This window comes from Thunnus albacares, chromosome 12, assembly GCF_914725855.1.
Source record: "Thunnus albacares chromosome 12, fThuAlb1.1, whole genome shotgun sequence".
NCBI lineage: Eukaryota > Metazoa > Chordata > Actinopteri > Scombriformes > Scombridae > Thunnus > Thunnus albacares.
In genome coordinates, this window is record NC_058117.1 from 16,895,333 (window position 1) to 16,910,234 (window position 14,902).

The 14,902-nt window shown below is 38.1% G+C and overlaps 1 protein-coding gene across 2 annotated transcripts in view; it reads right to left on the reverse strand.

Moving 5' to 3' along the window:
* Window positions 1-14,902, reverse strand: part of LOC122994164 (adenylate cyclase type 1-like) — a 38,134-nt gene that overhangs the window by 8,724 nt on the left and 14,508 nt on the right. For both annotated transcript variants that reach the window (XM_044368714.1, XM_044368713.1), the window contains exons 5-8: window positions 5,578-5,705; window positions 4,218-4,376; window positions 3,574-3,715; window positions 2,180-2,335 (exon numbers count right to left, since the gene is read on the reverse strand). In XM_044368714.1, the coding sequence (XP_044224649.1) occupies window positions 2,180-2,335; window positions 3,574-3,715; window positions 4,218-4,376; window positions 5,578-5,705 (585 nt within the window). The remainder of the gene's footprint in view (window positions 1-2,179; window positions 2,336-3,573; window positions 3,716-4,217; window positions 4,377-5,577; window positions 5,706-14,902) is intronic.

Below are 14,902 nucleotides of genomic sequence, written 5' to 3' on the forward strand. Positions count from 1 at the left end.
TCCCTCCCTTTACTGTTTGCATCTATTCTTTCCTGCTTTTCTATCGCTTTTTCTCCATATTTTCCATCTTTCTTTTTGCACCTCCTTCACTTTCTTTTCTCATGTTTTGTATTGTGCTCAATGTAGCACAGGACACATCATGCAGCCATGTCTGCCGCACCAAAAAATCCTATTCATTCATCCCCTGTCCCTCATATTGTTCGTCTTCGTGCCTCGAATGCATATGCCATTTCACACAGTTGAAGAGTGTGTGGTCTGAATGTGAAATTATCATTCAGTGCAAGAAGTGTGTATGACTTAACCTGCCGCCCATTTTCCTTTTTCCATTTGTCTGTTTCACACTAATCTGCCTTCCGTCTATGCAGTGAGAGTGTTGTTATCACTGGTAATATAGATATAAGGGGAGACACAATCACGTTGTGTGAGGTAAAGATCTACTGGATGCAACGATTGAGGGCAACATAATAAAAGCAGGAAGATGATGCTTAGTCAAACTTTCATAACAAATGTTTGAAATCCTTGACATAAATATGACACCCTTTTAGTGTGATTCTATCCAAAACAATCTGGGGTCACACACAAACACACACACACACACAAATCTGCACTACTATACTTGTGTCTTGACATAAATTCATTTACCCTGACCTTTAACCAAAATTGCTACATACCTAACCAACATTTGCCTTAAAAGTCTGTCATAACCTAAACCATTAAACCAAGTCGTATCCCTAAAATAAATTATTTAACTTGTGGGGACTATTTTGGGGTGTAGAAAGTCCCCACTTGTGAGATATGAGATAAATGCAATGAGTTAAATACATAGCACACACAAACACACCCGCGAATCAGGATTAAAACAGCTAGTGCAAAAATTTTACAGCTGCCAGACTACAGGATTTCTTTCTAGGCACACAAGGTCAAATATATTCTTTGATATTTAGCCAGACTGCCGGTGTTACTGTCAGTATATGGGGGTAAATTGGTATGTTGGTCTCTGGCAGGAGCAGCATGCTGAGGTCATTATAGCTGACGGGATTGTGCACTCACATCTCACCATCACTCCCTCTCGTATTGCCTTATGATATATTTTTTTTTACTGACTCTGATGTACAGTTGCAAGAACAAGTTTGTGAAGCCTTTTGAATTACCTGGAATCCTGAATTATTTTCTCCTAAACTGTGTTTTGGTCTTCAGCTGAGTTATAAAACAAAATTTATACAAACAAAATTTACCTACAACATAACACACAAAAAATGTTTAGGCATTCAGTGCAGGCAGAGGAAAGTACTGTGAACCTTTAGGATAGTATACTGCTTATGAATGGCACATGATAACATATGGTGTGGGTGGATATCGCTTGTTCTCTAAAAACACAACAATGATACAATTTAGAGTCTACAACAAAGATCTGTAGAACGGAAACACACCCAGATCAAAATCATGTTTAAATGAGTATAATTAAAGGAGGACCTCTTGCATATCATCAAACAACACTATAAGACTTTAGACTGTCTACCACAAGAGAACAATGTACAATGTCCAATGAGGTGACAAAGAACATGAAAGTAACATCTATACATACGAGAGCATCTCTTGCACATGTTAATATCTACAATATGTCCATGAGTTCACATTAAAAAACCCACTGAACCAGGGAGAAAACACACATGGTTGCTCCTCTAATGTTTGCCAGAGACCCCTTGGATGTTCTATAACTCTGCTCTGATGTTTAGCTCATTTAAATGTTGAAGCATGACCTGAAGTGTGGCTTTCTTGCAAGAAAACCACAGAATATAAATGACATAAAAATGTTTAACATAAAGAAAAATGTTTCCAAAAGGCCTCTTAATGGCTGTGCAGCTCTACAGGAAACATTTGCCTGAAAGATATTATTTCTAAAGAAGATTCCACCACTAAATATTCATATTTTGGTTCCAAACTATTCAGTTAATTCTTATACAATGTCTAGAATAAAGACAATAATGATTCATATTATGACTTAAAAGAAGAGATCTGGCCACATTTTAGGAGGGATATAATGGAGGAATCCAGGTAATTCAAACAGGGGTTCACCAAATATTTTCACAAATGAGGGAGTTCTAGACTCACAGACTGTACTGCATATCACAGCACGAACAAACACAGAAACATGAACACAGACACTTAGAATTTATACCTTATCACCATCCTCGCAGTTCATGACATTGGAGAAGGGAATCTCAGCCTTGAACATCTTCCTGCAGTGCATAAGCTGCACTAGTAAGTAGCACACAGTTTTGAACTTCATCTTTTTGGCGGGCTTTATATCCGAGAGAATCAATCCTGGGAATATCTGTCACCAGATAAGAAATGGGAACAAGGATTAAGTCATGATACCCCACACACAGTAATATACATCTTATGTAAGGGTCTGTAATTCATGCAGAGGTACTGGACAGAATGCACCACATGCTCACACACACACACACATCATTTTTATCAGGCTCAGGAATTTCACTAGAAAGTAGTTAAAATAAGGTAGGTCAGTCAATCCCTTAGGTGTAGGTTTTGGACTTTAGGAACTGCCCTCGTTTCTCTTTCATGAAGCTATTTTAGAAAAAGGGATAAAGATCAAGAGTATAAAATGTGTCAATAGTAATAAATACGTTGTTGTTCAACACACAAAGTTAGTTGTGTGTCCCTAAGCAGGAGTAATTAAAGGCACTATATAGCAGAGTGAGTTGCAGCCTATCCAACACAGCTTAGTCAGGGCACATCTTTTTCTGAGCCGTGTCTTTGATGAAGTCTAACCATCAGCTCTATTAAGAGGATTAGCAAAGTCTCTCGCATATCAAAGAAAAATACACGCAACTGGGATGTTACAGGTTCACATGAGGACCCATGTAACCTATGTGCAAGTCTTATCTTGCATAACATGAAACCTGCTGCAAGAAATAATGATGATAGGAGAAGGGAGAAGGGTGAGGAGAGGAGAAGAGAGGAGAGGAGAGGAGAGGAGAGGAGAGGAGGCCTGTACAGAAACAAGACTGAAATTCCCTCTCCAGCTGCTTGTGGCACATCTGTTGTAGATGTGCGTGTTTACACCGCCACACACATATCTGTATGTTTGGCGGACTGTGCAGATTTGAGATGATAGGTGCCACAGGCTGTTTTTTCTCTCTCTCTTTATAGCCCCAGTCCAATCCATTACAGGCTGGAAGTGCGATCATCTCAACAACAAATGTGTGTGAGAGCTCCATTATAGGATGCTGAATGCTTTATATTTCTACTTGAGGGATGGTTCTTACTATAGATCTTGGCACAGAGGTAAAGTCTGGTCAAGATAAGCCTGCTTTTTCAATCTAGGCTAGTCTGACTTACCACGTAGGTCCATTAATATGGATTAACATATGACCTGTAGAAGCTTCGCTAATGTGTACAGTACACTTTCTACGTATTAAAAGGTTCACCGAAGGACAAGGTTTAATAGGGATTGTTATCTGAAGATATAACTGATGCTGTCATCTGAATCATTTTCCTCACACATTGTATTGAATGTAAGTTCGTCAGCACGGCATTAAAACACAGTACCTTCCGTCGGTGAGATGGCACTATAAAGAAAGTTTCAATTTCATGTTTTTGGAGGAAGGTGTTCCTTTCGTGTCCGTTTCCAGGCTCCACCTCATAGTCTCCATTTAGGCACTCCAGCGTAGATCTGGTGATGTGGACTTTTCTGTGGAGTACAGGGCCAGATGGGGAAAAGAAAACACACAACACAGCAGGTCTCATTACCACCACTTACAGCTGCAGCCATTAGGTGCATTTGGCACATGCAAAAAGTAGTTCTAAGCGGGTCAACTGTGCAAGAGTCAAGCATTACAGGAGACTGTCAAAATCAGATTTGAACTCCTGCTCCTGAAGGGATTTTACAAACAACAACGAGAGGATGACAAAACTGATGTCTGATTTATCAGTTATTCTTTGTAAAATGTTGCAAGAAGCTCATTTGGCTCAGGTATAGTATTTTTTTTAAAAATAGGTGAAAATTCAGCTGTGTGGTTGAGTGCACTTTTCCCACTGCCTTGTTTCCTGATTCTACTTAAAACAATTACCAGTATCTTAAAAGCCCTATTAAGAGAGACTCTTGATTAAAAAAATACAATATTCTGAAATATTCCAGAAATATTGGTTGTCCATAGTTGTTGAAGCTGGTATTCATAATGTCCAGTACTGACCCAGGTAGTCCTCCAGCCTCCATCACATTGGCCAGGGTCACATCATTTGACCACACATCATATTGCCATTTCCTGAGGCCCAGCACTCCACACAGCACCCGACCTGTATGCAAGCCCACGCGCATGTTTAGGTTGACTTCTGTGGCCTCTGCTACTGACCTGCAGGGGCAGAACACATTGAATTAAGGTGAGAGGTCCTAAGGTCATATGAATATATGTATATCTATATCTACATCTATGTCTAAATCTACTGTATATCTATAATTGGGCAGGGCAAAGAAAGGCAACACAGAAGTTACAGAAAAAAATTAGAACGTACTTTTACATTAGCAGTCACAATGTATTATTGTACATGAGCACTATACAGTTACTAAACAAGACTTGAATCATTTATTTATCAAACTATACTCACAGACAAATAAATAAGTAAATGTGTGAGAAAATGTTCTCTTTCGTAAGTTGATGAAGGAATATTTGTCCTCAAACACTCAGTGATCCAACTTTATATGTTACATAAGCCCATACTCCTAAAATCAGCTCTTTTATCTTTATATTTTTATGTACAAATCTTAAGGAAAATCATTAGTGTTACTATAAACAGTGCTGCTGTTATAACATAACTTCATATTTTCTATTAAAATCAATCCTTATGTGTAATGATTCAGGTCAGATACAGGTGAACAGCACATCTTAAATTCAGAACTATATCAAATCTGTAACTACAGGCATTGTTTGTAGATAGAAATCGGTGAAGAGGTGGACAGGGAACAAACACTGTCCACAAAATGCTTAATAACATACCAAAAGAGACAGAACAAAAAAAGACTGCAAGTTGAGCACTTTTATTTATTCAGTGTTGAGAAAAAGTTCATCTTAATCAACAGACTTGTAGTCAAGTCATGAACACATCCGATTTAATCTATCGCTGCATCTCAGTCTCTTACTTTCTGATGGTCCTTTTGTCCTCTTTCAAACTGTGGAGGATATGCAAGGAGAACAAGCACTTTCAAGCTCAATAATGGAGCTTATTTTCTATCGACATTGAAGCCTTTTCTCGCCACCAACTGTAGTTCTGCTCTCTCACAATGTTCAGTGTTAGAATGCACTCGCAGCACACATGGCTAATCAGGCTGCTAATCTGGCTAATCTCTCATCATGGACTCATTTAAACAGTGTGCTTAAAATAAAATGAAGGTTAGAGATTTTATTGGCTTCTATAGTGTTTGAAAGCACATTATGGGATGGATAAATGGATTCCTATAAACAGTATACTGTAAATGTAAATCAGTTCACTTACTAAAGCAATAGTGTGATTCTATTGACCACACTTGTAAAACATCCTGGTAATCTGACCACTCACGTTATGGTGTCAATCATATCTAGACCCATCTCTACACAGCAGTGGGCGTGGTCAGTCTTAGGTTGGGTCAGTCCAGACACACAGTAGTAACAATCCCCCAGGATCTTAATCCTGCGACAGTGGTTCTCCTGTCAATCAAAAAGACAGTGCAGAAAGAAAAAAGTGATTTAGTGTCATCTGCCAGTGAGGATAACCCAATATAAGCCAGAAAATGCATATTTACCATTACATTTCATCAAATACAAACTGGTGCTACAGCAGCTGTCTGCGTCTTTCAAAGTATTAAAAACCAACCTTTATGATCATGGTAAGGTCAGTCAGTGTTTAACCACCACAACAAAGTGCTAAAACGCAACATTCTTCCAATTTAATTAAAGTCACACCAAATTGGAGACCAGTTTAATTTAATTATAGTTTATCCATGACACTGATTACACTGATTGATATCCAACAGTGTAATGTGTAGGTGTAGTTTCAAGTTATCTATTGCTGCAAGTTCCTGGGTCAATTCAGTTCATCGTCCAGGAGTTATGGCCTTTATCATATAATATGTCAAAATATGTCATCCATCAGCATTTTAAAATTTTATAATTTATTATAGGTCTCTCATTAGGTTTAGGTATTTTATAAGGATAGCTGAATATCATTGTCAGGTTTCTGGAATCAGTGAAGGGCACAGTGTACATTTTGACCTCTAGTAATCATATGTCTATCAGGATAATCAATGTAGAATATTTCAATACAGTGAAAAGATTTTTAATCTATCTAAGTTGTCGAAAGTGGACCAGTGGTGTCTTCATCAAATCTGATGAATGAGGCTGATCCTTTGTTTCCCTCCCCAGTTTCATTGTGAACAGACAAGCTGCTATGACACATGAACACAGCCAGGAGGGCTAGAAAGTTGCTGTTTGTAGTTTCATATTTGGCATACACATATAAAAGTGATACAGATTATGGTAGTATTCTTATTTAACTCCTGGCAAGGAAGCAAATAAACACATTTCACAGAAATAAATGAATAAATAAATACACCTAAACAATCAGAGAGATAGAGGCAGTCAATATTTTCCCAGAACAAACACACACACACACACACACACACACAAAAGATTACAATAAGATAGATGACTCAGATAAGACACACACCATAACACATACATGACAATGCTATAAATCTTCTCTTGGACTGATATTTGTATTGCATGTTCATTATTCCATGCAAACTCTTGAGACTTTGAACTTACACCAATACTGAAATGGTTCCCACAATGCAGCGCTAAAACAACAGATGAGTCTCACTTTAGGGAATAAGGTGAGTCACTCTCTCACTCTATAGGGACAATAACTATGTGGCATGAAAAGGCGGCTTACAAATACAACCCATTATTAGAGGATATGAGCAACAGACATTCATTTTACCAGGGACACCGAGGTTACCGTGGACGCCTTCTCATAACCCCTTATTGTTTCCATGGAGGTAATGGGATCGCTGGCCATGCATGTGAGGAGCACAAAGACTCATAATTATGCACATCGGTGGGCACAAGACAAGACGGACGCTCTGTTTTTAACATGCGAGCCATGTGAGTTTCAGAAAAGAGAGCTAGTGAGGGCTTATTTGTAGCAACTATTTTCTTTGTCTAATTTCACATGCTGTGTTCATGCTCTGTGAGTGCTCAGTGCCACGGAGGCACAGTTGCTGTTCATGTAAAATATATTGTTGGACACAAAGGTGCAAGGGAGAGAGCACTCAGCGGCAGTGAAATAAGGTAACAGAGAGAAGTTCATTGTAGACTGTTGAGCAGCTCTGTGTAGTTTCTCCATTAGAAAAACATTTTCTGCTGAAATATTTGCCTGAATATTGAATGCACATTTGATCTTGCAAATACTGATCTCAAGGGATTAAAAGTTGTATAACATATGATTATGTTACACATCAGTATTGTGGTTTGTGTAATATTTTATATTACATTTCGATTATTTTTACCTAATGATTTCTACTGCTATTATGATTAAATATTAATAAAAATGTATCTTTCAAATAGATTGGATGTGTCACTTTAGAATATGGGAAAACTGCATAAATGGACATTTATGCCTATGGCTCTTGGGGTTCATATTTTTTTATTTCTCCTTTCTTCTTTACTTTGACATATTGTTAGTTGTATCCAGTATATTTTTTCTACTTCTCCACACCCTGTTTCTATCTACCATTCTGGTCTGTTTCTTGTGCTAAATGTTCTTCCTGGGGATCAAAAAGTGTTATTTTATCTCTCTTAGAATACTAAGAAATTAAAAACTATGGTTAGTGAATGAGCTTAGTGCTAAAATCAACATCCGTGGCCTCAACGTTATCATTGTTTTGTTTTCTTTTATTAAACACTTAAAAACACAGAGAGATTATTTTGAGCTTTGAGCTTTTTAACAGTTACTTAACATTAACATGTTAATTCAATGGTTCAATCCTGTTTTTCTCAGAAACATTTCAAGGATTAGACCATTTCTTTCTGCCAAAAAATCTGGTAACTGTCGTTTACGCTTTCATAACCAGTCGATTGGACTATTGTAATTCCCTGTTCTCTGGCATCAGCAAAAAATCCCTCTCCTGCCTCCAGCTCATCCAAAACTCTGCTGCCAGGATTTTAACTCGGTCTAGGAAACATGATCACATTTCACCAAACCTGGCTTCCCTTCACTGGCTACGTGTTGCTTTTAGAATAGATTTTAAGATTTTACTGATTACTTACAAAACCCAGAGAGGCCTTGCCCCAAATTATCTATCAGATCTGTTATTGCTATATGCCCCTTCCTGCTCCCTGAGATCATCAGAGGCATTGTTTCTTGTTGTTCCAAGGTCCAGATTGATACACAAAGGTAACAGAGCCTTTGCAGTCAGGGCTCCTAGACTTTGGAAAAACCTGCCTGAGGAGATGAGGGCTGCAAACTCTGTATTGTCTTTTAAATCACTGTTAAAAACCCACTTGTTTCAAATTGCTTTTTGCTGATTTCATTATATTTTATGGCATTTTAGTTTATTTTATCTATGTGTGTTTTTATAATGTGCTTAGTTTTGATTGCCTTCAGTTTGTTTTTGCATTTTAAATGTGTTCTGTTTTTATTATAAAGCACTTTATAACTGTTTTTAAAAGTGCTATATAAATAAAGTTATTATTATGATTACTTAACCACACTCTGGATACTTGACACCTTAGGGTGGATGTCATAGCAAGGTGTCAATCACATAAGTCACACAGGAAAATGCTATTTTCTTTAAATAAAAATTTGGTTGAATCTTATTCTATTTACTTGTAAAACTGTTTTTGAAATGGAAATGTTCTTACTATATTATGCACTTTGTGATGGTACTTTCAGTGCTATACTCTCTACATCTATCTAATTTTTTAACAATAAAAAGTTACTTTCTGTTGTAACTGAGCCATGAGGTGTCTTTGGGGTAACTCAGGTCATAGTGGATCAGTAGCAGATGGCGCTACAATGAGGCACGGCTGCAGTTGCAGGAAGCAGGGAAGGCCCTGGTACTTAAAGAGTCTCCTACTCTGTACTTTTCCTGTGCTAATCTGCACTGCGGGCTTAGGAGCTGATTCAGACCCAAGCAGGATTACCACTGTCATGTGACTGAAGCACTGTGGGCAATCTGGGTGGTCATCAGCATAGAAGAAAGATGGGTGCAATGTATTGTATAGGGAATGTTACATGTTAACACCTTGTCACATTTTCTAAGTACAAATGAAGACTTTTTTTGATCATCAATGTTGTACCTTTAGTGAGGTGACAATGAAAACTCACAACACTTTCACAGGTGTGCTGTAGTTGTATTACCAGGCGCCTTAGATACAGTGTATCCACATGCTTGCACTGATGCAAATTAGCAAACCCTTCAGCGCACCCAGACAAAGAGAGAGAGACACACATACACAAAGGATGAGACACAGAGACAAATAACAGGGAACGGGAACATTCAGTGAATGATTATGAAGGAAAAGATGAGCCAGCTGAGAGTAGCAGCAGTTCATTTCCTACAAGTCCCCGAACACAAATCAGTACACACTACAAAGACAAAGATCAGTGCTGTGTACATGGGGTTGAAGATTAGGGCTCCTGTAACTTTGGGGGGGTTGAAAGAACACAAGATAGAAGGTGTGTTTGTGCTGTAAGAAGGTGAAACTTCACTAGTACCTGGCTGATGAATACTTTTCCTAAATCTAATCAGAAATAATCAAACTACTTTGTGCATTTTATATCAGGCCATTACGTAAATCGACAAAAACTAGCCATTTTCTACTCTACCTGGGCATGTGGAAGTATTTCATGTCAACATTTCATCGATGTTGGCAGACAGTTATTCATTGCAAGAGCCCTGTGTTGGGCAAAATCTTTAAGAGTGCTGCAAATGTTCTCTCAACACTTCCTCCACAGCCCTGGCCTCTCTTCATCTCTGCCTGCATTCAGGCAGTGACTAAATATTTTCTTTTTGTCACCAGCTCTTTTATTGATTTGACTTAATGTACAATCATTTATGTGCAACAAGAAATTAATAATATGTCAACACTTCCTCCATCCACCCCAGCCTGGTGGGTTGAAGCAAGCCGGTGCTGGAGATCTGTGAAGTAAACCTATTAACAGATACGATGGATACGTTAAATAATGAATGTTCATTGTACCAAGAATATTTTATTAATACAGGTTGTTTTTTTTTAACATTTGATAGAAACTGGAAACAAGGAGTCTTGTTTTCTTGGAACAGATGAATAACTGGTGTTGTTTTCTTTAAATATTATATTTTTTTGAATGATTAAAATATACTTGGGTGGCCTGTTGACATATTTGGGAGTGCTGCCCCAGAAGCCTACATGTGTGAGAAACACTGCAAACTGAATCTTGATAAGAGAATATCATAATCAGCAAATGACTGAAATTCAGACATGACAAGCTCAAAATATCCATAATGTTATAGAATAAAGTAAATGGTAAATATAATGTGTGACAGCTTAATCTAATTATATAGATAATATCACTGGGATTGAATCAAACCGACGCACCAGGTGAGAAATGTGCTAATAAGGAGATAATGTCATTTGTTATTACATTACATTAAAATTAAATGACTAAATATTTCTGACAGTTTATTAGATGATGAAAAGGTGATTTTATTCTTCATCTTTTTTTCTTTTTTTTTGTTGTTGCATTACTGAAAACTATTACAAAGTAACTCTTAACTGTGAATGTTCTTAGCCAGGGACATCCATTTAAAGACATACAAAATGAAAATACAACATGTGTTAACTGCTAAGCAAAGCTTGGACATGCCGACAAAACTAATACGCTACAGGTTATTATAGGTTTCAGTAACAGGAACCACATACTCTATTTAGTCAAAAATGAGAATACAAGTATAAATGATTAAAAAAGTGATGATATTTATTTGCAAAGTATCACTGAATCAACAAATAAAGAAGGTATTGATGAATTTAAGGGAGCTAGTTATGTATGGCCTAAGGGTTTTAAGGTCTACAGACTGCAATGGAATCAATATGTGTTTATGAAAGATATCACTGAGAGTGTAGTTAAACCTCTGACTGATACTTTGGAACCTTTCAGGAATATTTCTTGAAAAAGTACATTTCAAAGTACAAAAGTACATGCTATTTTTTTTTTTTTTTAAATCAAACTGGACGTATATAAGCTCTAGTTTCAAAATATAGACCTGTTTCTTTGCCTGCCAGGTTTTCAAAGATATTGGGAAAAACATTTAACTTAACTTACTGGTTAAAAAAAAAAAAATCATTAATTTAGTTCTTTTTCTAGCAACAGAAAAATGTCTTTTTTCCGACTCCTCCATCAAACACCCAAGCTGGCTTGTTTGGTTTAGGCTTAGCTTCAGTCCACAGTTTCTAGCACACAGGCATCTGAGGGAAAACTGTAAGACTTGACAGTGATCCTTGCACCTGCTCATGAGACAAACCCAAACAGGGTTATTTGAGTTGTGTTTACACCCAGACTTTAATGTCTGGCACGCAGCTGTCACAGTGTGGGCAGTGGACAGACTTTGTGCTTAATTAAAAATAATTTTAAAAAATTGTTAGCATCCTAATCAGCGTAATTTGTTTCGTGTTATATTTTTCTTGGCATAGGATTTTGTATTATATAAACTTGCAGATGTACAAACGATCACAACTGAACTTCCTTCAGGTTGTAAATGTTATAATTCTACTTCATTTTTTGCTCCCAAACAAAGTGAATCTTTACTAGTTTTCCTACAGATAATACAATCTCAGCTTCCTCATGAGTAGATTAGTTTGTTTTGTCAGTTCTTCCAGTGAATTAAGTACTTATAATGTTTAATCAGGGGATAATAGTCTTGAAAACTGAACATCAGAAGTGGACCTTTTGTTACTGTCTTAAAAATGATGAAAATAAAGTGAAAAAAAAAAGAGTTGACTCAGGGAAACAAGTATGGAAATACATTTCACTATGCATGTATGCACTTTACACATGACATAGGTTATTCTGTAAGTCTCCACAGCCATATATGTGTGAATGAAAAGGGAACTCTGACTCTGAGAAAGTAAGAAATGGTAGACAGATATATCATTGAGCCATCCTAAAAATGGAAACATGAGAGAGGAAGAGAGCGCAGAGAACCACGGGGCATAAAAGACACAGTTGAGGGAAGTAGGCTGCTGCATGTCAATCAAAAGCTGAGAAACAAGGAGCGGAGGAGTCTGAAAGCTGTGATGCAGGGAGGTGTTGCGAGAGGAGAGAAAAGAGAGACTAGAATGAAAAGCTGTGTGAAACTCTGCCATGGAAACGGCAAAGACACACACACACACACACACACATATACACACACATGCACACGCATACAGACACAAAAGCACATTCATTCCAGGGCTATTAATGTTATATAGCATCACAACAACCATAAATTAATCACAGAGTCCCTCTTGCAACAGAAACTGTTGTTTTGGGTGCCGGACAGACTGTTGGAGACTCAGCCAGGGAGAGGAAGTGTTTATAGAGTGAGGGGGCCTGAAGAAGACCAGTTGGTGTGTCAATTTACACTCTTGCTATCATCGTGTTTGAAATAAATCTCCATCTCTCACAACTTTCAAGTATCATGTGAACTATATATAAATCTTTACTGTTACATTTTTTTGATAAAGCAAAAAAGTATAGTTTAACTACAAAAATTGGAGTTTTCATTTTATTGTATTGTACAAAGCGGTGAGGTCTCTATTTAACAATCCTGCTGTCTCTCTCTGACACTTCAGCTATGTATGGGATGATTATGTCAGTCTGATGTTACATTTTCACTGTTTCAGATAAGGCAAAGTTTGGGTAGTGAGATGTTTGCACATCTTGTCTTCACTCTCAGTGGTAGTCGGCAGGTTCTCGGCCTGGTGGTGAAGAGTTATAATTACCAATTATAATTATAATTACTAGCTTGTGTTCTTGTGGGTGGTGGGAATCAAACAGCAAATACTGATTGGTGTGAGTGGGTTTCCTATAAACTTCGATTTTCAAGCTTCCAACATCTAAGAAGGCAAGACTTTTGCTTTTTTTATGTCTTCTGATGTAAATTTAATGCTGCTGTCCACGGTGAACGCTCACACTCCTAAAAACACAAACAGGTGCTAGGTGTGTGTCTTTTCCTCTCCCTCTACACAGATGTTGGTAATGCTGGGAGGCAGCAGTTAATTATTGGCTTTGTTGGTAGGAGCCATTCTTGTGCTTGTAGTAGGTGGTGTTGACGCAAAGGTTAATCAGGGTGCATATTTGATCAATACCCCAAGAGTAGACTTCTGCATGGGGCTAAAACTGAGACTCAAATGCAGCCCTAGCATGAATCTTTCAGGCTGAGCCTTTCTGAACCTGGTGCTGCCAAATTTAAAATCCAAACCTACTGCTAGACTCAAGGCTTTTTGCTTTACTTCATTCCTTACTAAATGTTAGTTTGCCAGACTAATCCAACACATTGGCTACACTCTGTTTCCCTCTAGGCATGTGTGCTTCTGTCTACCTGCAACACACACACAGGACGCAGACTATTGGCACTGACAGAGAGAGGAGTTCTTACAGCTGCACTAATTGATAATTTTATATTAACAATGCATCAAATGGCTATGTGTAATGTGAAAAGTGTGGAATATTCACTCTCCTGAGTGAATATTGGACTTACATTTGCCAGGTGGCCAGAAACAAGACTCCAATTGAATGCTAATGTTGTTCTGTGTCTGCTGCATCAGTGTCTGCCATATCAATTCCATAAGGTGATAATAAGCCAGTGCTATGTTTTCAACTTGTTCTGCTGCCCCCAGTTGGCCAAAAAATGATTAATGATTAATGATAATGATTAAAAAGTGTTATAATTGATACTGCTTTACTAAATTACATTTGAAAAAAAAACCTGACCCCCAAGCCACAGGCGTTATGCAAAAAACAATTATTAGTGGTTCTAAAAGCTCAAACACATATATGTTCATTCAAGATTTTGTTGGGAGCTTGTGTTAAATTTGGAAACTGGTATAAGTTTGTTAGCTATTGGAGGTTAACAGGGGATGAGAATGCAGTAAGACGAGAGTGGAAGGTTTGTGATAAACCTGGGGTCATGTTTGCTGCCTTATCTTCATTTACACTGAACACTGAGCCAGATGGCTTCAGGAGAAAGAGAAGGAGGAGAGGAGAGGAGAGCAGAGGAGAGGAGAGGAGAGGAGAGGAGAGGAGAGGAGAGGAGAGGAGAGGAGAGGAGAGGAGAGGAGAGGAGAGGAGAGTTTTGAGAGGAGTTTTACTACATAAAAAGCACTTTAGGAGAACACTGCGTTCCTGGCCCACTTCCCATGCAAGCTTGACTAGTCCAAAGAGTGGACAGGTGGTGTGGGGATGGTGCTGGAATGGTATTATGTGATGATGCCCAGTGGCCATGTGGCATCGCCCGCTCTTCGTATGGAATGAGAAGAGTCTGCGTGGCCACAGTGACAGCGGCTATGAGTCACTGGCACTGCCACTTCCTGCCAAAGTGGATCAGAATGAGTGGGGCTTTGGGTCAGGGCAAGGCTAAAACATTTGATGACAAGTTTCATGACTGAGGACAGCCTTTCAGCGTAACACCGAGCAGCCAATTGGAGATCAGACCAATCTTTGCAGTTGAACTAAAAGAATGAGACAGCTCAAATCACAACAGCACAAAAACTGACGTAGCTCAAGATAGCATTACTTCTAACAAAATAACTTTGGGAGATGAAAGTGAAAATGTATCAATCATTCAATAATTGAAGCTAAAATTCAGCATCTTTGAAATGAAGGA